The sequence below is a fragment of the Cygnus olor genome, chromosome 12 (assembly GCF_009769625.2).
Source record: "Cygnus olor isolate bCygOlo1 chromosome 12, bCygOlo1.pri.v2, whole genome shotgun sequence".
In the NCBI taxonomy this organism is placed as follows: Eukaryota; Metazoa; Chordata; class Aves; order Anseriformes; family Anatidae; genus Cygnus; species Cygnus olor.
This window is the reverse complement of record NC_049180.1, coordinates 13410779-13434967: the sequence shown is the minus strand read 5'-3', so window position 1 is coordinate 13434967 and position 24189 is coordinate 13410779. Positions and strand designations below refer to the sequence as shown.

Below are 24189 nucleotides of genomic sequence, written 5' to 3'. Positions count from 1 at the left end.
CGGTGCTAAATCCCCGCTCCGGTCGCGTGGCCGGGTCGTCCAGGCGGTAGGTTCCCTTTTAACGGAGATAGAAACGGGACAATTAAAACTTAAATAAAGACCTGGAGGAATCCAGTGTCTTGGCAAACTTTAAAAGAAGCCACATATTGAGCATTGAACCGTTCCCTGCCTAACTAGATGAAGGTTCATTTGAGGCATTTAATAGCCATAATGGACCAGCATCTCGGCCCCAACGCTCTCCTCGTTCTGCTCACGGCCCCCAGAAGCTGCCGCCGGCGCGGAACGGCCCCGGTATTGTTGCTGCAGCTGGTGTTGTGAATCAGGCCGACGACAAGCGCATCCTACTATCCGGCTATTTCACTACACCAGGGTTGCATCATACCACTTGCTTCGCTCTTCGCCTGCCGTCCGGAATCCTCATGCCTCTCCTGGAGCATCTTTCTGCAGTGCTTCACCTCCTTCCATTTAAGAGGTTCCCTGCGATTTGTCCCATTTGGGGCCAGTTAATGTTTTCTGATGAAATAATGATGGTCTGAAATAAAGATGTTGCTTCTAGGCACGAGTCTACTGCTGTTTCTGTTGTGGGCAGAGGCTGATGTCCACCTTGCAGGAGGTATTGCCTTAGCTGCTGAAAGCCTGAAGCTTTCTCCTTGCTGCATCTCACTGCCGCCCTCTGTTCTCCCCCTAAGTGGAGATAGGAGATATGCTGAGTCTGGGCAGTTTTCCCCAGCGTCTCTTGAGCCCTGCGAGGCAGGATCCGCTCCCTGCGGGGAGCTGCTCACCTCCTGGCACTATTTGGGCTGGGACCAGGGACAGAGTTTGGGCATTACATGAGTGAGATGCAAGCTGTGCAACAGCAGACACCCGGCTGTTCCACAGGGAATGCGGCTGGGTCCTGGTGGCTTCTATCTTCATCCCCATGTGCTTGCAGGTGAGTGGGCTGCTGGGCTTCCTCGCCTGGAGATCCAGGTCCCCCAGGAAGGCTGGGTGCGCAGGGCTCTTGCCACCTCCGCTGGGGACAGCAGTGGCACCAGGGGTGCAGTTGTATTTTGGACCATCGTGCAAAATACAGGCTCTGCCTGTCCTCAGCTCCCCAGGGAAGCAGCTCTACACTGGCCGTGTGTGATTGAGGGTGATGTCTGCCCACGCACAAGCAATGCAAGAGCAAGTCCTCAAAAAGCAGGTTAAAATTTGTGTGTGAGTGTGAAAGGCAGCCTGAGGCAGTGGGCCAGGCAACCCGAATTTTCCATTAACTCACAAAGTAAGTGGGGTGAAATTCCAATGGGCTGCAGCCTTGCCCTCAAATTTTATTGCCTGCCTTGTTCGCTGTCTTCAGCGATCTTATCTGTAATGGCTTTTAGTGCGCATGTGACACCCAGCTCCATATAAAAGGCACCCATCCCTCCCCTGGCCTCTGGCCACCGTAAGGCGAGCAGCTGCGTGTTTTTTGTCAAGTGGGGAAGGGTTAAACGAGGGATGTGGTTTGGGGGAGATTTGGATCATGGGCATTCAGCAGTTCCCCCATCCTGGGGTCCAGAGGGGTTTGTCATGGGGCTATGGGACTGTGGGTATCTTTACCCCCCAGCCCTGGGACATCTCCCCCATCCTGCGGTTTCTTATTCCCCCATTTCCCCTCGTTTCACACATCCGGCACAGCTTGGTATTGCCAGCAGCAGCTGAGATGATTTATGGGGTCTGTAGAGTCTGGGGCAGTATCCTAGGGCAGGGGTAACGCGTGTGGGACTTGCTGCTGTTTTCCATAACAAATCCAGGTGGGAACTGAATGTTCCCGGGTCGGGGCCGGAGGCGAGCTCAGCACTATGTTTCTCTGCCGCTCTGTCCTTGGGACTTAATCTCAGATCTGTTATCACGGCCCCGATCAGGCACTGGAAGCCAGTGATGCTGATTGTGGCATTTTTGATACCTCCTCCGGCTATTTTTTTCCCCCTGGCCAGTTCGGGGTGGTTCGAGCTGATTGCGTCCCCTGTGGTGCTGGGGGGGTGCCGGGTGGCTCGCCTTGGTTTGGCCAGGTATAAATCCCCCGAGCCCGACCCTGGCACCGCGAGCGGGACCTCGGCAGCCAAAAATGTCCGAGCTGCCCTGCCCAGAGCCCCCCGCCCGCTGCAGAGGCCGCTTCACCATCAGCACCCTGCTGGGCGTGGAGGAGGCCGGTTGGCCTCCCTGCGAGGCCGCGGGCTGCGAGGGCACGCACCTCTCGGGCAGCACCCTCTGCACCAGGACCTTCGGCTACAACACGGTGGACGTGGTGCCCGCCTACGAGCACTATGCCAACAGCAAGGGCGTGGGCGAGGCCAGGAGGGGGAGGCCCTCGCTGGCCGACCTCCGCTCCATCCTCAAGGTAAGGCCGATCCCGATGTCTCCCGGCTGTGCTCTCCACCGGGGCTCTGCCTGGGTGCCGGGCGGTGCTCGTGCTGGGTTGGCTCTGCAGTGACCCGCAGTCCCCTCGTCCCCACAGCCCGACCCGGGCCACCTCTGTGTGCCGGTGCCTGAGCCCCAGCGCAGCGATGGCCTCCCCAGTGCCGACGAGGGGCCAGGTAGGGCCCCCGCACCGGAGCCCGTCCGCTTCGGATGGGTGAAGGGCGTGATGGTGAGTGCGGCGTGTTCCTCCGCCCATCATGTTTTTTTTTCCTGATCTATCAATTTTTTTGTGACTGTCCATGCGCCAAATTGTTCCCCTGCCCTCCCTGGCATTAATCTGAAGACCAGCAGAGCCAGGGTGGCCCTGGCTGTCCCCAGGTGCCACCTGCACTCACAGCCCGTGTCCCCATCTCTGTCCCCTCCAGATCCGCTGCATGCTGAACATCTGGGGAGTGATCCTCTACCTGCGCCTTCCCTGGATCACGGCCCAGGCAGGAATCGGTGGGTACCCACCACAGCCCCGGCAGGGTGGGGGGACGATGGCACCAGGCTCCCTGCGGCCCAAAACACTTGGGTGCAGGTGGGAATGGGACTGCTGGTGGCACCTGGCCAGGTGGGTGCGATCGGTCCTCTCCCGCACAGCCCTGACGTGGCTCATCATCCTGATGTCGGTGACAGTGACCACCATCACCGGCCTGTCCATCTCCGCCATATCCACCAACGGCAAAGTGAAGTCAGGTACCGCGTCCCCAGGCCCACAACCCCGCCGAACACCCCAAATCTTCCGAGGGAGCAGGTTCCTCACAGCCTCTGCTGATGCAACTGCCCCAAAACCTCCCAGCCCTTCCCAAACCACCACGCCGAGTGTTGCAGACCACAGCATCCTGCTGGTGGTCACCATCTCGCAGGGAAACCCCGAGCAGAAAGGAATTTTGGCTGGCTTTGCCGGCAGCAAGTGCCCCTCGATGGCTGGTTCCTGTTACCTCCTTGGTGGTTTGGGGAGGAGCAGGGGGAGGCAGCCCCGCCACCGGGTTTTCTGCACCGCAGGGGGCACCTACTTCCTCATCTCGAGAAGCCTCGGGCCAGAGCTGGGCGGTTCCATCGGGCTCATTTTTGCCTTCGCCAACACGGTGGCCGTGGCCATGCACACGGTGGGCTTTGCCGAAACCGTCCGGGACCTGCTGCAGGTGAGAACATGGCTCTGTGCCTCCTGGCGCCCCGAATTATTGACCGATGCATGGGTTAATGCTGATAACCACCCCTCAGCTGCTAAAACCAGTGGTGGTTTGCCACGGGGAGGTTTGCTTCCTGACTGGTGACGGTGCCCCCTTCCCAGGAGCACGACTCCCTCATGGTGGACCCCACCAACGACATCCGCATCATCGGAGTGGTGACCGTCACCGTGCTGCTGGGCATCTCGCTGGCCGGCATGGAGTGGGAGGCAAAGGTAGCGCTCGCCCCCTCGGCCGGCCCAGCCTTCGGCCCAGGGGAGCCGGCTGCCTCTTTCTGCTCCTCCAGGCCCAGGTCCTGTTCTTCTTGGTCATCCTGGTCTCCTTCGCCAACTACCTGGTGGGGACAGTGATCCCGGCCACTGCGGAGAAGCAAGCCAAGGGCTTCTTCGGCTACAGAGGTGGGTCCACCACGGACCTGGGCACCATCCAGTGCTGTGAGAAAGGGTTGGGAGCAGCCAGCCGTGCAGAGCTGGGTGGAGATGCTTCTCCTCTGCTTCCTCCCCAGCTGACATCTTTGCCCAGAACTTGGTGCCCAGCTGGCATGGACCTGAGGGCTCCTTCTTCAGCTTGTTTTCCATTTTCTTTCCATCGGCAACCGGCATCTTGGCTGGGGCCAACATTTCGGGTGATCTGAAGGTAGGTTTTCACCGTCCCCATGTGAGCTGGTGGTTCTCAGGACAGGAAACTGGATGGGCAAGAAATTCAGGTGGGCCAAAACCATCACTGGGGATCCCCGGAAGGCTGCTTTGCTTCTCTCTGTGCCTCCCTCGGACAGGATCCTGCCGTGGCCATCCCCAAGGGCACCTTGATGGCCATCTTCTGGACCACGATGTCCTACCTGGTGCTGTCTGCTACGATAGGTGAGCGTGGACAGGTGGTATCCCCATGAAGTGGGGAGGAGAAGGCGGGTGGTGGGAGCCAGCAGCGGTGCCCCAGCATCTTTTGGGGTTGGTGGATGAGCAAGACACGAGCTTTGCTGTGCCCTGCAGGTGCCTGCGTGGTCCGGGACGCCTCGGGCAGCCTGAACGACAGCGTGCCGGTGGGCTCGCCAGGCTGCGAGGGGCTGGCCTGCGGCTTCGGCTGGAACTTCACTGACTGTGCCCAGCGGCAGAGCTGCCCCTATGGGCTCAGCAACCACTACCAGGTGTGCCTGGGGCCTCCTCAGCTTCAGTCAGCCAGAATCGGGCTCTGCTACTGGCTGCTTTCGCTCTGCAAGCGATGGGTGGGTTTCCTTGGCCGTAAATGAGCAGCAGCAGCCCACGCGCTGGGTGCCCGAGCACCCTAGGAAGGGCGGCACCCACGGTGGTGGGAGATGTGTGCTCATGAGGTCCAATGGAGATGTGCTTGGGGAGCTCATTTTGGTAGGAATTCAGAAGGCACTGGTTGTCAGCACCTACATAATTTTGATGTAGAATGGGGCAGCACTGAGGGAAGGGGCTGGGGGCTGGAAATCCTTCAGGGTCAATCCTGACCGCCGGGTTCTTGGGCAGAGCATGAGCATGGTGTCGGGATTCGGTCCCCTCATCACGGCGGGGATCTTTGGCGCCACCCTGTCCTCAGCGTTGGCCTGCCTCGTCTCAGCCCCCAAGGTCTTCCAGGTGAGGGCCAGTCCCTGTCCCTGTCCCCGTCCTGTCAGCAGAGATGTGGAGGGGACGGCCCAATGCCTCTCACGCCTTTCTCCCCGCAGTGCCTCTGCGAGGACCAGCTCTACCCTCTCATAGGCTTCTTTGGAAAGGGCTATGGGAAGAACAACGAGCCCATCCGTGGCTACATGCTCACCTATGTAATCGCCGTCGGCTTCATCCTCATCGGTGGGTGCTCCCCGCCCTGTGCCCAGCTGGCTCGGTCCCACCCGGTGGCCCTGGCACACCGACGACTGTCCTGCCCTGTCCTGCCCTCCTCCTACAGCCGAGCTCAATGCCATCGCCCCCATCATCTCCAACTTCTTCCTCTGCTCCTACGCCCTCATCAACTTCAGCTGCTTCCATGCCTCTGTCACCAACTCCCCAGGTGGGCCCCAGCCCGGCCCCAGCCGAGTCCTGGCTGCGGGGCGAGGGCAGCCAGCGGCAGCCGCTGTCTGTGTTTGCGTGCAGGCTGGCGACCCTCCTTTCGGTATTACAGCAAGTGGACCGCGCTCTTCGGCGCCGCCATCTCGGTGGTCATCATGTTCCTGCTGACCTGGTGGGCGGCCCTCATCGCCCTCGGCATCGTCGTCTTCCTCCTGGGCTATGTCGTCTACAAGAAGCCGGGTGCGTGGTGGCTCTGGGGACAGCCCCGTGTCCCCCCGGGGGTGTTTGTCCTTGTTGCTGACCCATCCCCCCTGCACAGACGTGAACTGGGGCTCCTCCATGCAAGCCAGCTCCTACAACATGGCCCTGAGCTACTCGGTGGGGCTCAGCGAGGTGGATGAGCACATCAAGAACTACAGGCAAGGGGGTCTGGGTTCGGTGCCGTGATGGAGGGGGAACGGGGGTGGCCGTGATGCTCAGAAAGGCTCAGTGCCACCCTGCTGCCTGGTGCCACCCTGCGTCCTCTCCTTTCCCCCACCTCAGGCCCCAGTGCCTGGTCCTGACCGGGCCCCCCAACTTTCGCCCAGCACTGGTGGATTTTGTGGGCACCTTCACCAAGAACCTCAGCCTGATGATCTGTGGCAACGTGCTGATTGTGAGTGGGGCCGGGCTGTGCCCTGGGTGTGAGCTCCCCAGCTCATTAAGCAGTATTGACGAAGAGCTGGGGCGTCCCTGAGAGCTTCCCCTTGCCCAGCCCGGAGCAGTGTTGCTCCTGCAGGACGAGGACGCTGGTCAGAGGACAGGGGAGGGGACCCCTCTGCTCTTGCCTGAGGAGGAAATGTTGGTGCCCAGAAGGTGCCTGGGCAGGCTGCTCTCCATACAGTGTCACCAGCACCAGCATTTGCCACTGTGCAACCAGTGGAGTCGGGGTGAAAACCAAAATTCACCATTTTTCCCAGTGCAATAGCAACTTCCCAAGCATGCAGTGCTTAAATCTGGGTCTTGCCAACAATTTGGGGAGAGAGGAGCTGGAGCTCCTCAGCAACCAAAGCACAGGGGACAACGGGGGCCGCCAGTTGTTCATGGCAGCCATGCCCCCTCCCCTGCTCCCCACCAGGGCCCGCGCAAGCAGAAGATGCCCGAGTCCAGGCTGACGTCGGACGGCCACACCAGGTGGCTCCTCAAGAGGAAGATCAAGGCTTTCTACACCAACGTGCTGGCTGAGGACCTGCGAAGCGGCGTCCAGATGCTCATGCAGGTAGAGCCACCCTCAACCCTCACTGTCCCCACCTTGGTGGGACACGCCATGCCGTGCGAGGTGGGTGTCTGGTGCAGGAATTAATTATCCCCATTGCTTTTTTTTCCTCCGAGGCTGCCGGCCTAGGGAAGATGAGACCCAACATCCTGGCGCTGGGCTACAAGAGGGACTGGCAGGTGGCCGCGCCGCAGAGCGTGGAGGATTACGTGGGCATCCTGCAGTACGTGCCCTGGGGCTGCTGACCCGCCACCCGTAGCGGTGTCACACCGAGCTGTCCCCACTCCGGTGACGGTCCGATAGGGACAGCCACCACCACCAGCCGCCTTCTCTCTCCTTCCAGCGATGCCTTCGATTTCAAGTACGGCGTGTGCCTGCTGAGGATGAAGGAGGTGCTGAACGTTTCCCGAGTGGTGCAAGCTCACAGTGAGTGCTGAGAGATGGAGCCGCGGGACTTGTCCCCACGCAGAGGCCACAGTGGGATGTCACCGCCAGGCTGGGGATGGGTGCGCGTGTCCCTGGGGCTGCTTGGTGACCGCCCCACACAGCCGGGAATGGGCCTGATTTAACGTCACCTCTGAAGTGGTGACAGGTGTGACAAGCTGCACTGGGCTTGGGGACATGGCACTGATGGGGACAGCCCCAGTTATGGGGTCTGATGCAGTGAAGTGGGGCAGGACGCTGAATTTGGGTACTCCCAGGGGTTGCACCCCTGCCCATGCTCCTCTCCTCCCTCCCCATTTAACCCCACATTCAAGGCAGGACCTCAGGCACCGGTCAGTCCTCAACTGGGAATGCCCAGAGCATCCTGTAGCCTGAGGGTTCATTTTGGGGAGCTGGGTTTGCGCCCGGGGGGCAGGATTTGAGCTTACAAAGGACATGAAGATGGTTTACTCACCCCCATAACGGAGCAGTGCCTTGCTGATGCCGTCACGTGCGTGTGTTCGCAGCGGATCCCGGGGAGTTGGCGGCCGAGCAGCAGGCGAGCACCATCTTCCAGAGCCAGCAGGGCAAGAAAACCATCGACATTTACTGGCTCTTCGACGACGGAGGTGAGCTCTGCCCCGTGCTGTGGGACCAGGCAATAGAAGAGGATGGGAGCACATTAAAAACGCCCCGTGAGCATCCCCGGTGTGAACGCGGCTGTGTCCCACAGGGCTGACGCTGCTCATCCCCTACCTCCTCGGGCGCAAGAAGCGGTGGGGAAAATGCAAGATCCGGGTGTTTGTCGGCGGGCAGATCAACAGGATGGACGAGGAGAGGAAGGCGTACGTGCCAGACTGGTAGCGTGCGGGTGCTCCAGCTCAGCAGCTGGGGCACGTCCCTGATTTTTGGAAATTGCCCCTTTCTCTGCTGTAGGATCGTGTCGCTGCTGAGCAAATTCCGCCTGGGCTTCCATGAGGTCCACGTGCTCCCCGACATCAACCAGAAGCCCCGGCCAGAGCAGTAAATGCATCCCCCTGGCTACCCACGACTCCTCGTGCTGCACACAGACCCCCCCCCGATTTCAGCACAGAGGGGCCCCATGCTTTGCAGCAAGATGGGGTTGGGCATGCAGGGCAGGAGGATGCTGCTGTGATGGGGCCGAGCCCCAGCTCACAGTCACATTGTGCTGGGAAAATCTCTATTTTTGCATATTAATATAAGTAAAAATAAGAGATAATATAAGTAATAACAAGTAATAATAAGTAATTCCTGGCTGTGGTGCACGCAGGGAAAAAAGCTTTGGTAAAAATGCAAAGAATCTAAAAAGTTTCCCATATATATTTTCAAGAATTCGTAATTTGTCCTCGTCTTGCAGCATCAAGAGGTTTGATGACCTGGTCGTGCCCTTCAGGCTGAACGACGGCTTCAAGGACGAGGCCACGGTGAGCGAGATGAGGCACGGCTGTCCCTGGAAGATATCCGACGAGGAGCTCCACAAGCACAGAGCCAAGGTAGTGCCGGTGCAGGCTGGGCGAGGTGGGACGGTCTGCGAAGGGTTTCCTACTTTTGAGTCCAAACTCTGTGGTTCTGGAAACCTTCCCACTCCCCAAATTTGCAGGGTGCAAAGTTCTTGTGGCCAGTCCTTCCTGGGGTGCTTGAGGATGATGTGGTGGCTCGCCACGGGGCCGTGGTGCCCCCGGCACGGTTATTTCCTAAATATTAGGTTATTTTCCTAAACCCGCGCTGTTTGCTCTGCAGTCGCTCCGACAAGTGAGGCTGAACGAGATCTTGCTGGAACACTCGCAGGACGCGGCGCTCATCGCCATGTAGGTGCTGGAACCCCCCTGCTCCCCTTCCTTGCAGTCCCTTGGGGCCCGGACACCGGGGTGCACCCAGAGGGAAAAGCTGGGGGAGCACCGAGAGGTCTGGTCCTGGAGGGAGCGGAGGGGGGAGGCACTTATTTTTAGGAAAAAAGCTGCAAATTGGTGCCGGAGGAGGCCGTGCACTCGCTGAGGCGGCCCCATCCCGCAGCACGCTGCCCGTGGGCAGGAAGGGTGGCTGCCCCAGCTCCCTCTACATGGCCTGGCTCGAGAGCCTCTCGCGGGACCTGAGGCCCCCCGTCGTCCTGACCAGGGGAAACCAGGAAAACGTCCTGACCTTCTACTGCCAGTGAAGCGCCCAGCGCCTCGCCCCGTGAACGTTTCAGGCCAGTTGTGAGCTGGGCGACTGGGAAGAGGTTTGGGGGAGAAACAAGTGCATGGGGCTCACAGCAGCGGGGCGCTTTTGGGAATCCTTAATGTGCACTGCTGCTGTGCTCTTATAAAAGCTCGTTTTGCCGATCTTGGTCCTTAGAGGCTGCACGTAGCTATAAAATAATGCACGCCCCCTAATGCAGGTGTTGGTTCCCCGTCAAAGCCACGTTCCCCAGCTGAGAACCACCCCACGGGGCTGCAGAGAGCAAGGTACCTGCCAGCCCTGGGGCAGACAGCCACAGACAGGAGAAATCTGCTCTGCACGAGGCAGCAGCGAGCATGGCTACCCAAACCTCGACACTGTCCTCCTCACCACCCCATCCTCCCGCAGAACAAACACACAACTCCGTTCACCTCGATCGTTACAGCATTTACTGATCGTCACCACCAGGATTAGAAGTGCCAGTAGAAAAATAAAACTTTGCATGGATTTCTCTCATACAAAGATTTGTTCGTGACAGTTGTGGTTGCGAGGAGCAAAGTCGGGCTGTCCCTATGCAGACCAGCACGTGGAAGTCAGCTCGAGCAGCGGTGCCTCTTGGGGCGGAAGGTTTCTCGGCGTGGTTTCCTGCTGGGCTCTCAGGACACCTCGGCATTGCCATTTTTTTGCAAGCTCTTTACAGCTTTTGGCAAGTTCGCGCTGCAGTAGAGCAGGAATTGTTCTTCTCCCAAGCAGTCGTGGGGTACTTACCCAGCCTCGTGCAACAGCCCTCAGCATTTCCAAATCCCAGCCTTCCCAAATCCTTCTGCCTGAGCAAAGCCACCTGCTGAAGACTCAAGGGATTCCTCTGCTTGGAGGAAGGTGAAAGGAACACCGAAACAACGTGATGAGCGGGAGGAACCTGCTTTCACAGCCTGCCCTGGTGCTTCGGCTCAAAATTACGCTGCTGTGTTTGGGTCTGGTTTTATTGCAGGAGGCGAGGCAGGCAGGCAGCTGGGGATGCCACGGTTCCTGGTGTGCCCCGTGATTACCAAAGGGACTCAAAGAGCTCGCCCCCATCACTAAAACCCACCAAGAGAAGGCAGCAGCCAACCTTTCCCCTCTTCTTTACAAGAATTCCCTGCAAATTTCACGGTACCCGGGCACAGAGTGGCACTGCCGGGACAGCCACGCAGCTGCCAGGCAGTGCCCAAGCTGCAAACATGCAAAACAGACCCTAGGAGACGTCAGCAGGCAGAGAGCAGGGTGTTTTCTGTCTGTCCGAGTGATTTTTTTTTTCCCTGTTTGTTCTCCGGGACGAGGGGAGCAGGGCAGGTGCTCAGGGCACCACCAGGACGGTACGGCCAGACCCGCCCCGTCCAGCCCCAGCACTTTTAATCCGTCTGGGAAAGGACAGGCCCAGTCCATGACTTAAACCACGTGCTCCAGGTACAAGCTGTGCATGAAGCGATTTGAAATCAGCAGGAAGGGGAAGGCGATCCAAGCAGATTCACTCATTACTCCTGCTTTTTGTTTGGGGCAGGGGGGTGGAAGCGCAGAGGGGAGAGGCCCCACCAGAGCCCCATGCATCAGACCCAGGGCTCAGACCCTGCCTGCCTAAGGAGAAGGGTTTGCATTAAACTCCTAAAATTCACAGCTTTATTCCCTGGATTAATACAGGCTAAAATTTAGCATATTCTCATTAAAGCTCCTGAAAAACAACTTTCTCCATCCACTGTCAAAGGACTGCTCAAGAGAACCTGAGGAGAGAATTTCGTGATGCACAGCAAGAGAATTTTATGATGCGCACGATCCCGTTCAGGGTTGTTTCATCACCTTTGTGGAAGACAAGTGGCCATACGGAGGGGATCAGACACAGAGGGCGAGCTGCTCTGGAAACCCAGAGTTCAGAAACAACCCGGGGGGGGAAGCGTGGCCTGGGAGGCCAGACACGGACAGTGCCTCCCTTCAGCAACCCAGATGATGGCAGCGGCTACGAAACACGCAGGGACCACAGCAGGGCCCTGGGGCTGGCTACTCCACACAGCAACAGCCTCAGGATTCAGCCCCAGCTTCCCCAAGGCCCCAAAACCCAGCCGCAGAGAGCACACCTGAGAGCCCTGACCGCACCGCACACCTCCAGGCAAGCAGGCAGATTAAGAATTAATTAAAAGTCACTTAAAACTAAACCAATGCGTTAGGAGAGAGTGTACCTCGGCGGGTAGGGGTTGAGGGGCATCTAAAATTATGTTTGCACACCAGTGAAGATGTCCAATTCTCCCACCCCGACGTGAGCATGTTCAGCAGGTGAAATCAGAATGAGTTCAGGAACACAGCTCTCCTCCAAAGCCCGAGAAACTACCGTGCACACTCACACGTGCCCTGGGATTGCTGCTGTGGGCAGCGGGGTGCAGATCCCGTGCAGGACGTCCAGTGTCTGAAGAGCTTCACGGTAATAAAACTCATTAAAATCACAATCTTTTTCACACCGTTTCCCTTGCCCCTGAGGCATGGTCACAACTCTCAGCCACAACTTTTCAGTCTCAGCTATTTAAAATGATTTTTCCTTTTGCTGCTCCCCAGCTTCACCATGAGCATGATCTGGCAAAGACGGGGCCAGAAGAAAAACAATAAAAGAAATTTCTCATTTAAAAAAAAAAAAATCACATTAAAAGAGCTTCGGGTTCACTGCAAACAAAGCAGCAAGAGGTCAAAGCATTAACTGAGCGCTGAAGACACCGCACCAGGCGTGGCTGCTGTTTAGTTACACTCTGCTCCTGCCACAATTTGTTACCTGCAGAAGGTAGCCGAGCCTCCTCCAGGGAAATGAAGTTTCACTTGGCACTTAGCGTTACGAAAACGTAACAAAATTAACAATTTTCATCTTAATTTCTAAAGCAGACCGGGGACCCGTTTAGTGGCGCATTTTGGCCGGGAAGCAGCCAACGCTGGGCATTGCTTGCAGATGTTTGCTCAGGATCGGCGGCACAGCTTCAGCAGTGCCAGGGGGGACCTCACCCTGCTGTTACGGGGGTACATGAGCAACAGAAGTTACAGAAAGCACGTTCTCCAACGCACGTTTGTGGCACGCAACCCCAGGTCAGGCTCTGCCACCGGCCTGGAGGCAGAAAGCCTTCACACAACCTCAAGCAGGGGAGGAAGCGCACGCCGAGGCACCCCTCGAGTTGCGCTCCCTCGTTATTTGCTTCACAGAGCCCGGGCACGGCGCAGATGTTTGGGTTCCCTTCCATTTTCAAGCGCTAGCATCCGAAGAAAAGCTAGAGAGTGGCTAAAATCCGTAGGAACGAAACCACCACCACACAGAACGTCTGACCCACTCCTAAAATGAGGGCTTCGAAGGGAATCATGTTTTTCCCTGCAGCTCTGTAAACTCCTGCGATGGCAGCACCTGCGGAGAGGGGAAAAAGCAGAAAGATTACTGCGTGATATGAAAAACACACTGCGGTGCCATGGGAAGGAGCAGGGAGGGGGCTGACCGGAGAAAGTGGGGGTTCTGCAGGAGAAGCTCTGCAGCCCAGCGGGCAGCGTGGCAGGGTGCTGGATATGTGATAAATCTTAGCCACGAGGCAACGAATGCGGGCGGCAACAGAGATTCGTGGAGAAAAGTGTTGGCAGAGCTCTGCCAAGGCCTCCGTGAGGCGCTGAGCTGTCTGGGGGCACGTTTTCAGTCCACGCCAGGATGCTGACAGCCCACAAACGTAGCCCATTTTTTGCACAGACACCAAACCTGGGCGGCTTTTGCCTGAGCCGGGGGACGCGGCCCCCTGTGAGGCGCCTGACGGGCGCGCGGGGGGCGGGGGGACGGCGGCGGCGCCCAGCGCTGGGGCAGGTCCCGTACTGGTGAGGATGCCGGCGGTGATGGGTCCCACGATGCCCATCAGCAGGAGGCCCAGCGACATGAAGCGGCCGTACTTGTGGCGCCGCAGCGTGAAGAGGGCGAGCAGGGCGGCGGGGGCGTGGAAGGAGAGCGAGGAGACGAGCGCCCACAGGAACACGCCGTACCACATCTCTGCGGGGGGACGGGGCCGTCACGGGGGCTCGGCGCAGGCCCAGCGGCCTCCAGCGGCCCCCGGGGAAGGCCCGGCCCGGCGCCGAGCCCGGTTCCCGGCCGTGCCCGTACCTGAGAAGGCCGCCAGCGGGTTGGAGTAGGCGGCGGTGCCGTTCCCGGAGCGCGGCACCAGGCGCAGGCTGAGGATCTGCTGCAGCAGCCCGCCGCCCGCCTCGCCGCCCTCCATCGCCTCATCAGCCCCTCCCTCCCTCTCCGCTCTCGGCCAATAGGAAAGCGCCGCTCGCTGACAGGCGGCGCCGCCCGCCAACCAGCTCCGCGCTGCCACGGCAACGGGTGAGGGCGGAGACCCGGAAGCGGAGGGGCCGGCGGCAGGGCCCCCGACCGAGGGAGGGCGGCGGGGTCCGCCCCGCCAGGGGGCGCTCGAGGGCGGCGGCGGCGGCGGGGGCGGCGCTCTGGCGGCGGCGGCGGCTCCCGGTGGTTACCGGCGGCTCCATGTCGGGCTCGGAGGAGGAGGCGTACAGCTCGGCCGAGGACGAGGACTACGTGCCCTCGGGTGAGCCTCGCCACCGGGGCGGCCGCCGCTTACCGCGGGGTCAATTACCGGGAGTTTCGTTACCGGCGGGTTTAGTTACCGAGGGGTTTAATTACCGGGGGTCCGTTGCCGGTTGTGCCCGCAGGCGCGGAGTACAGCGAGGATGACGGCAGCGAGCTGGTGAAGGAGGACGAGGAGCAGCGGGACCGGGACCGGGCCGGGCCGCGGGCAGCCCGCGGCAGGAGCAGCCCCCGCCGCCCCGCCGGCAGGTAGGGACCCGGGGACGCGGCTGTGCCGGGTAAATTAACCGAAAATCGGGGTTTTTTGCGCTGTCCGGCGCTCCGCGAGGGCTTGCAGCGTGCCTGGGGGCCACTCGGGATGCCCGGTGAGGAGAAATGCCTCGTTTCGGTGTGTTTTGTGGCTTGGGGTTGGGATTTAAAAGGATGGGATGCCTTGGAACCCTCACCAGGGGCTAATTAGATCCGTTAATAACAACAGTAACTTGGCTCTTTTCCATTTGGGAAGCCAAAAGCCACACGCATAAGGGGCACGTTTAAGGCCTCCTCGCCTGGAGGTTGCTGCAGAATCCACGATCCACCTGTATGTCCACACCGTATGCCCACCTGTAAGCTCCATTCAGGGCTTCTCGCCACGTTTTCCACCTAATTACTGTGGTTTCTGATCAGGGCAGTCCTGTAATTAACCAGCTTCCCCCCTCCGAGGTTTGGGGAAGCCTCCCAGGCGGGTGCTGTAGCCAGAATGTGAAGTGTTTGTCTTGTTTCACCCACCTAAGTTTGGGCTCTGGGGTGGTGCTGCAGGATCTCAGCGTGGTTTTTTGGGTGTCTGCTTCCAGGAAGAGGAAGAAAGGAGGTCTCGTGCTAGAGCCCGATGAGAAAGAGGAAGGAAAGGCTCAGGAAAACGAAGAGGAGGAGGGGGATAACTTAAAGCAGGTGGAAGAAGACAGAGAAGAAGAAGAGAAAAAGAAAGAGGACGCGCTTTGGGCCAGCTTCCTTAGCGACGTGGGACAGAAGCCCAAAGTGGCGGTGGCCACGCAAGCTGACAAGGTACCGGGACCTTCACTGAGGGGATGTGAGAAGGGCCTCAAGTTGGAAAGTGCTGATTCTGGGTGGTGACAGCTCCAGCTGGAGCTGTGGAGGGCACGGATTTGTCCCTGCCCCGTCTGTTTTGCATCCTCGAGTGTCCCAGGGAGCCCTGGTGGCTTCCTTTCCTGGCGGTGGAGTCCCCTTGTGAAGCAGAAACATCACAGTGAGGCTTGGTCTGAGTTACCCTTGTGCGTAGAACTCTCCCCAATGGTTTCTTGTGCCTGTCCCGCTGCTCCAAAGCTAGGGAGACAGAGGAGAGGCACCGTTGCCCCTCTGTCAGCTAAAAGAGTCTTTTATAACTAAAAACTTGACTCTTGAACAAGTGATGTGTGGGGAGAACAGTTCTCGTTGTGTGACGCTTCTTCCTCTAACTGTTGGAAAGCTGGAGAACAAGTGTAGCTGCGTAAGTTTGCAACTTTCAGAAGAGTCCTTTTATCTGAAGCCTCGTGCTTCTCCCCACCTCAGTTGTTACTGGCTGAACAGCTGAGGTGGTTGTAGATAGACGAGAGAGGAAAAGTTCTCTTCCGAGCAGTTCTAGTTTTATGTGTGGATCACTAGAGCGTGTGTGGTCTTTAAAAGTTCCCCTGCAGTCTGGAATAATTTATGGAGATGCAATTCCTCTGCTCTTCTTTGAACTTCTTAATTTGGATTTGTTTTCTGAAGATCTTCTCAGTGTGTAGTTGATTTTGAGCGAGAACTGAAGTTTTTGCTTTCATTATGTGCAGGGTCTGGGGATTTTCATGTGTAATGTTAAAAGCTTTGGATGTTACTGTGTAAATAAAGAGGCAGTGTGGACAAATAGCTTAAGAAAGCTGATTTCCTCTCAACATTATTGACAAATGGCCTGGTATCTTCAGGGTTCTCTGTGAAGATCAGCCTTGCTTTTGCTGCTGATGGGTCTCGTATATTCCTGGGCAAAAGTGAATGTATTTCTATTTAATTCACCCTGGCAACTTTGCTGTTTGGCTGTACTTGATTTGGGAAAACGAAATTCTTCAGAATTTTGCTTGCTTTCTGAACTGCAGCAATATATTCGTGTCAGTTCCTCTATTTAATTACAGTTTCACTTCTCATTTTGGGTCTGTTAAAAATCTTGACCTCCAGTGAGAGACTGGGGACAAGACAGGGAACTTCCTTCTAGCAGCAGGGACTCTTTTCCTTTTTCTTGTCTGTGGGTGACGTGCTTTGACCAGCCAGACTAAACTGTGGTGCTGCCTGAGGTCTGTCTTGGGTCCTCGGCCACTTGGAACGGTAACTTGGCTAGGCTGCACGAGTGCATTGCTCTGCTTTCTCCTTTGTGTGCTTCACAGGCTGAAGAAGAGAAGAATGTGAAGAAGCTTCAGAAGAAACCAAAAGACTCCGAGAAGCCAAAAGATTCGGGAAAAGTGACAATCACCAAAGTGTTTGACTTTGCTGGCGAGGAAGTCAGGTGAGTTGGCAGCTCTGTGCAGAGCTGGTGCCTGTGCAGAGCGGGTGTTGTTCTGCTGCCGGCAGGCTGGGGATGCACTATGAAGCGTGGTATATCCTCTCCTTTTTCCTTTATGCTTTTAATCCTGAGCACAGAAGAACCTCAAGGGAAATGAGGCCAGGATCTTTCTGCCTGAGGTCTGCAGAGTATCTTTAGATGAAGGCTGAGGTCTACGCTTTGTACCTTGAGAATATTCCTTTAAATTCGCTTAGACCTCCTGTGTGGACGGTGTATAAAATGGTGGCACTGCCACTGAGGATTGAGACAAGGAGAGAATTGAATGTGGCCACGCAGGCATGACAGTCGTGCGTTTTATTCCTTCAGCCCTTTTTATTCCTTCAGTCTAGTCCAAACCCTGTGCCGAGGGCAGGATATCTGCTGGCGCTTTCCCTGGTGTTGTGCACAATCCAGTACAAAGATCTGCAGATAGTAAGAGGTGTTTTGCTGAACTAATAGCTAACAGCTTCTCTGAAACAGCTGCAGCGAAGGTGATGGGCTGGGTGAAATCATCCTCTAGGCTCTTTGGCTTGCAGGAGGCCCCATGGGATGAGCTACAAAAAGGGGCAGGCAACTAAGGTGTAAAGGTTCAAGACCAAAACCACGGGGCCCTTTGAAATCTGACCAGCTGTAAATCTGGCTTTGTCAGATGAGAATTTCGCCTCTGTTTTGTGTGACAGCAGAGGGCAGCAGTTCCCAGCAGTAACACCTGAGCTGCCCGGATCTGGAGGAGGAAGCCAGGAGCTGGGGTTTCCATTGCTCTTGCTTTTCGTGTCAGCACTGCTGCCTGAAAAATCTGAGGAGAGCTGTGGGTCATAGCAGTGCCTTTCCCATTTCCCTGCGCAGTCTGAACTGTAGGAATACCCTTTGTTCCCTGATGAAATGCAAAGAATTGTACCACCGCAGCTCTTCTGCGAGAGTTATCACCCCCTTTTTGCACAAGAGAGATGAAGTTTTTCCCATGGACGTATAAAAATCTGTAGCAGAATTACAGGCAGACATTTAGCTTCCTGATTGACGGTCCTGCCAACAGCCAGCTTGTTATTTGTCCCCACTCTTTCTGAGGCGTGGAATAAAAGAGTTTCAAACGTGATGCCCTCCTAGGTGAGGATGGGTGAAGCAGGCTCACACAAAAGCCTGTTGGGCTATGACATATCACCAGGTGGCGCGGGGCAGAACTGCATTCCTGGTGCTCTGGAGCCACGTGAAATCAGCGTGCAGCCTTCTTTGAAGTCTGGACACGTCTGGCTGTGTGTCGTAGGTGAGTGCCGTGTCCTGACACGAGCAGAAGCGCATCACCTAGAGGAGGGGGTCGATTCACAGGAAAACTTGCCGTGTAGGCTTACTTCAGAACACGAGAAAGGAATTTTTTGTGCGCTAACGCTTTGAAGTAGGACTGTTTAAAGCAGGGAGCCTGTGAAAATGCCTGCCTTGAAGCTTCTTGGTTACCTGGCTCTGTGAGAAGAAGCCCCAGATAAAGATTGTTTATACTTATAATCAGACCGACATCTGAGTAATTCTGGCATTCTAGCTTTTCTGTGGTGGGTGCAGATTAGTTTTACCAGTGCTGCTCTTGCTTTTATTGGTAGTTTTAGTTGGAGGGATTGGGGAAACTGTCCTTTCAAAAGTGTCTTGCCTTATGTGAACAGAACTTGGTCAGAGCTCCCAAGATGCTGAGGTTGTGGTTTCAACATCGCTGTCTTATCTATCGTTTTTTAATAGCTGTAATAAGAAACTTCTAAGTTAGATAAAAGCGTATTTTTCGGCAGCAGTTGCTTTTCTGGTATCCTTTACTCGATATCGACTGTTTCCCTTGGGGATCTGCAAAGGAACGGATACAGGCTTCTACTAAATTTGTTTCAAATAGGCAAAAGCTGGAGCTCGGGCAACAATGAGACTGTAATCCTGCAAGCCACCACTGATGTACTTCTTGTTTACAGCAGCTGTTGTATCAACAGGTTTCAGAGCCAGCAACAAAGCTGCCACGGGATCCGGAGGGCTGCTCTCTGCTGGTGCTGGAGTTGCAGCAGGCTGCTTTCTGCACCTCTCCGATAACAGAAAAATCCTTCCGTGTTCCCCCTTGATTTTTGTGGCTGACAGATCACGTTAAAAGCTGAAGCTTTGGTGGTGTTCGCTCTGCCTCGCATTGCGCTAGGTGGGTAGGATGTCAGGAGCTCTCCCTGCTACAGCTGCTGGTGCTTTTAGGGCGCTTTTAGCTGCGGCAGGCGAGTGCCAGAGGGCTGCTTTTTCTCTCCTCTAGCAGGAGGTTGTCTTTAACCCTAATGGCTGCAAATGCTCTGAATACCAAATGCTGACTTCCTTGCCTGGGGAAGCAGCTGGCAAGTTGTTGGTTACAAAGGACAACGCACGGTAGCTGTGCGCACGTTTTGGGGCTGAAAGAACTGAAATGGGAGAGCTCTCTGTTGCTTTCCTTTCTGAATGGTTTGAGGCTACTTTGGAGCGTTGCTCTTCTGAAAGCTTGAGAAGAATTTAGATCAGTATTTAAGCGTTGAGATTCAGGGCACAAATTTCCAGTCTGCTCATTGAAGCCCTTAACAGAAGATCATTTAGCCCTGATCTCATGTTGCAGAACAATTTATTTTCCCCTGTAAGAAGACGAAAGATCTCTCTTGCATGCTTGGAGTAGTAAAAGTCTCCTGAAAGAAGTCCCTAGCTGCAGGGTTACACTAGAATAGTGAAAGAGATTCCTTTCTTAGCTGTCAACACCCCTAAATATTATAGTTGCACTTAGCGGTGCCTGTTTTAATTAGTTTGTGCTTTTATCGGTTGCTAATGCTGAACTTTAGGTTCAGACTGTTGTAAATTGCCAAATAAAGAACTAAATTTAGCGGCTTTTAATTTTTACAAAATGCATGATTTAGTAACGTCTTGCAAAACCAAAGCTTTTGAATCCTGGAACTAGAAACAGTCTTTGTGACAGACTTCTGTTGTCTCCAGTTGTGGCTTTTCTCTTTTTCGTTCCTTTCTGGCCTTACACAGATAAGGAGCAGCAGGTGACTGTCACCCAAAGGGCTGTGACTGTGGGCAGCGGGAACTGCAAGGGTAGGTTCACCATCTGAAAGAGAGTTCCAGACACTTTTCCCTGCCAGAGGAGATTTAAGTCCTTTTGAGACCTCTGGTTTGTGAACTTTCCTTGTGATGCAGGATGTGGGGCTGCATTAGTAGGGAGCCACATCCCCGGTGCCAGGGTTTATCTGTTGCAAAATGCAATAGCTGTGCAATGGGGCTGGCTTGCTCTTTGGCAGTCCCAACTACCTTGGCCGTCGAGTTTCTTTAAGCCACTGCTGAGCTCAGTGTTCCGTTCTTTTGCCCTCCTTCCATGAAAGTCACCTCTGTGTCTGTCCAGGACTGCAGCAGGAAGCAGCTCACGTGAACACGGAGCTGGTCCAGCCCCTGGGGATTCATCACAGCCAGGGCAGCAACTTGGAAAGACAAAGTCAGGTCGTTGAATGTTAGAAAGAATGGATTTTAGGTGGAAACATCCTTAGTGTACCTTCATTTGACTTGCAGAGGTGCAAAGCGAGTAATGATGTGTGGCTTAGGTGCTAATTCAGGAACGGGAGGCCTGTGCTCGAGACCCTGCTTTGCTCAGGGGTAATTGCAAGCTCCAAATAAAGAACTCAAAAGTGAAAGTTTCATAATTCTGTGCGTATGTGCTTATTTTTGGGATCCAGAAGAGCTCCCAGCAGGCTGGGTGCTCAGACCCCAGCTCTCCGGACCCTTCCCCTCCAGTCCTCACTGCCGGTGCTCCCTGCAAGCAGCCAACATCTCCGAGACGGTTGCTACTGGCCCCTGGAGGACTTCCAGATCAGATTTTTGCATTAACCCTTGAGCCTTTTCTTGAGCATCGTCGCTGTGCTTGCGTGCTCTGAACCCATTTCTTTTAGCGCTCCCATGTCTGGCAGGTGTTCCTTGATGTGAGCAATTCCTGGCTTCTCACCGCCTCTGGGGCCAGAATTATCACCCAAGCTGTGGCTGCTGGCAGGGTGCTGGGCCTGGATCCGTGTAGAAATGTTTCAGGAAAAGGTTTCAAGATCTTCTTTCTCTGTCTGCAGCACAAGCTTTCTGTTGCCGTTGAGATGCCGAGATAAGCAGGTGCAAAGATCCAGCCAGTAGCTTTTTCCGTGCTGCACATCCTTCTACCGAGCCCCCGACGAGTGCTGAAGGCATCGTGCTTCCTGCCCTGTCCGAAACAGCAGGACACGGGGCCCTGGACCAGCAGTATGTAGGGCCAGGGAGCTGGGGGTTGTTTTATGGACCCTGCATGACGGGTAAATGTTTGTCCAGTGACTCTTCAGGTACTTGCATGTTTGAAGGCTGAGCAGATGGACGAGGTTTGGCTGAGTCTGAATGAAGCTCATCTTTCCAGGTTGATCTCGGTAATCTTTATCCACTTCTTAAATGCCTGTTCCTTGATTAATTCAGGCTGCTTCTGAAAGTATTCCTCAGTTTGCCTGATTAAAGCTTACCATTGCTTTGAAACTCTGTGCAGGAAGGGCCCACGTTGGGTGGGGTACGGTGCTCTCACTGGGACAGCTTTCAGGCTAAATTCGGTCGTGAAAATCACCTAACATATGGCGGGGGTTTTTCTTGCCCCACGGGGCAGACGATGACCCAGTTCCACGGATATCGTTTGCTTTTGGGGATTGCTTTCAAGTGGGTTTTAGCGAGGCATTTAGTCCAGAGGCATATACAAAGGAACAGAAGGCTCTGATGTGTGTTTGAAGTCCTTGAAAGCTTTACAGGTGTAAAGAGAAGTAAATCCTTAGCTTTCTTACAGAACTATGTGTCTCAAAGCGCTTTTTAAGAAGTGTTGTTATTCCCCATTTAGGAATAGGAAAACTGAGGCATGCTGGAGCTGAAGATGCCCCCTGGTTCCTTGGGTCTCCTGTGCCTCGTGACCTGGGCACCCAGGGGATCCAAGCTTCCCTTGTGTACCAAATAGATCTAGGAAGGGGTCGTACCCCAGCGTTGGGGCTAATGCACATTAAAGCAGAATATAGGGATTTCAAGATGTACATAAATGTTATTTAAATTTGAAGATGTACCAAATAGTTAAATTATTGTGTACTGGGGTTTTGTACTGGTTGAGATTGATATTTCACCAGCCATAGTTGAAGTGTGAGGTGGAAGAGAATCTGATTTTTCATCTGGTCCTGTTTGCAAATGGTTATTTTCTAGGGTGTTCCGGCAAACAAACTCAGCACTCAATGTGTGTTGCTGCTTCAGAGATTTTCATCTTACTTTCAGGATTCAGGAAATAAAAAAAAAGATTATTCAGAGTAGATGGTTTGTATGATGGACCTTAAGGACCTGAAATTGGGCCTTAAGTTGGAGTAATTAGTTTTGATGGTGAAATTCAGGACCTTTGGAGCAGTGGAAGTGATGGTGGTGTGGTGGAGGGCAGGTTCTTTTCCGGAGTCTCTTGGAGGCTTTTCTGTGCTGGCAAAAGCCCTTTTTCTGGTAACGCGTCTCTCCTTTGTAAAAGAATGCTCTTGCTGGTAAGAGCTGTGCAGGCAGGGCTGCAGGTTATGCCCGAAGTTCCTTCTTTGGCTGTCACTGCTCCTGTTTCTGTCCCCAGATCTGCTGTCCCTTCCAGAGCTTCACCGCCTCGATCCCAACCCTCTTCAGGAGAGGGCAGGTGGGAAGAGCTGCAGGAGGAGTAATCGGACATCTGAGAACAGCCCGAGCTTTCCCAAATCCTTGTGCAGCCTCTTATTTCCTTCTCAGTAGCTGCGATGTCCTCTCTGCTCCTCATGTGATAACTGAGACCAAATGTGATGAAGCTGGGCAACAAAGTGGGTGGGAGCCAGGCATTCTGGGGGACTGCCTCCTGTTCTGTTGCTTTGCTTTGAAAAGGGGTAAGGGTCGCTCGTCCGGGTGATAGCTGGAGTGGGGAGACTGCTGAGGATGGCAGAGTTAATTTATTTCAAAGGGAAGGGGAGAAAAGAGCAGGGAATTTGCTCCCAGCAGTCTCAGGATTTAGAGCTGGCACAGAGAATAATTGAAGAAATGTGTAATTGTCCATCTGTGTTCTTGCTCTGTGGTCTCAGCATGGCTCAGTCAGATGTGTTAGGCTAATTAGCTCTGACAACATGTAACGCCGTTAACTCTCGCCTTTCCTTCTGATGCTTTTCAGGAAGCTCAGATGATGAATAGCACGGAGTTGGCAGCACGCTCACACCGCTTGCTGGGTGTGAACCTCGGTCATTTGTTTCGTGCTCGTGGGGTTTTGTGCAACGCTGAGTGGAAGACACTTGCTCTTAAAATCAGGAGGAAGATCAGCAGCTTGGGTGCACATCTGATTATTGGTGATGTAGGCGGAGGGCTGCTTGAGCTCAAGGTCTGCGTGTGTGATGTGTTCCCCAAGTGCTTTTTTGCAAAAGCCTTTGATGTGATGTTTGTACCTGCGAGTGAGAAGGCAGCTGAGAACGTGTCCTTGTGTTCGGAAAACCCTTTCTTACAGGTGGGTAGAAAGTGAAACACAGCTTCCACCAGAAGCGCTGGATGAGCACTGTCAGATTAGAAACGGAAGGCAACGATCTGAGCTGATCGGGACAGAGGAAGAAACCACTCCTTGGATTTTGATGTGCTTTTTGCAATGGCTCTCACAGCAGTAGCTAGGGAAAAGTCAGGATAATGAGTATTCGTAACTCCTTGAAAAGCCATTCCAAAGTCTCGTTGCCTTGTTGAGGACCATTAGATCTGGTTTGGTCTGATGACAGGGGATGCTATATGTTTGTAGGGTTTTTTCCTCAGTCCTCTTTGGCTAAGGGCTTGTAGAGAAATGTGTTTTAACCACTTCTCGGTGACATAGCACTCCTTCCATGAGGCTTGCACAGTGCAAAAACCTTGCCTTTGAGCTTTTCCAGGTACTTAGCCTGAGCAGTAGGCTGGAGATGTTGCCTTGGGACCTGAAGACAGAATCAAACCACCCAGAATTACGTGGCACATCGGTGGGATGCTGTTCAGAGGTGGAAGTCTAAAAAGTGAGGGTAACTTTTCTACAAACAAGCCCCAAGTGCTGATGTTGGCTAAGTGGAGTGCAGGCAGCAGCCTCCCTGTTCCTCTCCTTACATTGTTATTTTTGGAGGTCAGAGCATGCCTCGGCTATCCACGGCTTATATTGGCTTTTTCCAATTTCAAAATAAGCTATTGATTTTTCTGGGGAGCCAGTAAGTGAAAATATGCTACCTTTCAAAAGAGGCTTAAGAACAAAAAGGTCTCGGGGGCATGCTTTGATAACCTTTCCTCTGTGTGCATCAGTTCCCTGATGCTTCAGCACTTCCTTGGGGAATCCAAATGCCCTGTAATGTGACGGGGTCCCAAGATGAGGTCCTTCAGTGTGAGCTGGAGCTTCCTTGTGTGCTGGTTCACTCGCTAGATGTTTGCGGCAGAAATTAAAACTTCACGGACGGTGACACAAAACGCAGCCAGAAATTTAATCCAGAGCACTTGCTCCTAAAGTAAATCATGTCACGGTCTGCTTAATGTGCTTTGAGAAGGGGCATGGCCTAATGAACAGCTCCTGTCGAGGATTTTCATTAAGGGATGCGCAGATAGGG

At 54.8% G+C, this 24189-nt stretch overlaps 3 protein-coding genes across 3 annotated transcripts in view; 2 read left to right on the top strand and 1 right to left on the bottom strand.

The window, feature by feature from the left end:
- Positions 1-1464: 1464 nt before the first annotated feature.
- On the top strand, positions 1465-9529 carry SLC12A3 (solute carrier family 12 member 3). The gene is made up of 23 exons (XM_040571497.1): positions 1465-2359; positions 2477-2608; positions 2805-3566; positions 3716-3826; positions 3898-4009; positions 4117-4247; positions 4387-4471; positions 4601-4755; positions 5102-5209; positions 5299-5422; positions 5520-5621; positions 5705-5860; positions 5940-6039; positions 6164-6275; positions 6738-6878; positions 6992-7098; positions 7219-7301; positions 7826-7927; positions 8032-8143; positions 8235-8321; positions 8677-8812; positions 9060-9127; positions 9333-9529. The coding sequence occupies exons 1-23, from the start codon at positions 2087-2089 to the stop codon at positions 9472-9474; spliced, it is 3441 nt and encodes a 1146-aa protein (XP_040427431.1). The 5' UTR covers positions 1465-2086; the 3' UTR covers positions 9475-9529.
- Positions 9530-9910: 381 nt separating this feature from the next.
- TMEM170A (transmembrane protein 170A) lies at positions 9911-13766 on the bottom strand. Its single transcript, XM_040571287.1, has 3 exons — positions 13615-13766; positions 13333-13503; positions 9911-12882 (listed from the first exon to the last, which is right to left on the bottom strand). Exons 1-3 carry the CDS (start codon positions 13727-13729, stop codon positions 12752-12754), a joined length of 417 nt encoding a protein of 138 aa, XP_040427221.1. The 5' UTR covers positions 13730-13766; the 3' UTR covers positions 9911-12751.
- A 176-nt stretch (positions 13767-13942) lies between these two features.
- Positions 13943-24189, top strand: part of CFDP1 (craniofacial development protein 1) — a 54201-nt gene continuing 43954 nt past the window's right edge. Inside the window, exons 1-4 of the mRNA XM_040570939.1 lie at positions 13943-14056; positions 14181-14304; positions 14889-15099; positions 16449-16567. Of these exons, the coding sequence (XP_040426873.1) occupies positions 13996-14056; positions 14181-14304; positions 14889-15099; positions 16449-16567 (515 nt within the window). The 5' untranslated portion in view covers positions 13943-13995. The remainder of the gene's footprint in view (positions 14057-14180; positions 14305-14888; positions 15100-16448; positions 16568-24189) is intronic.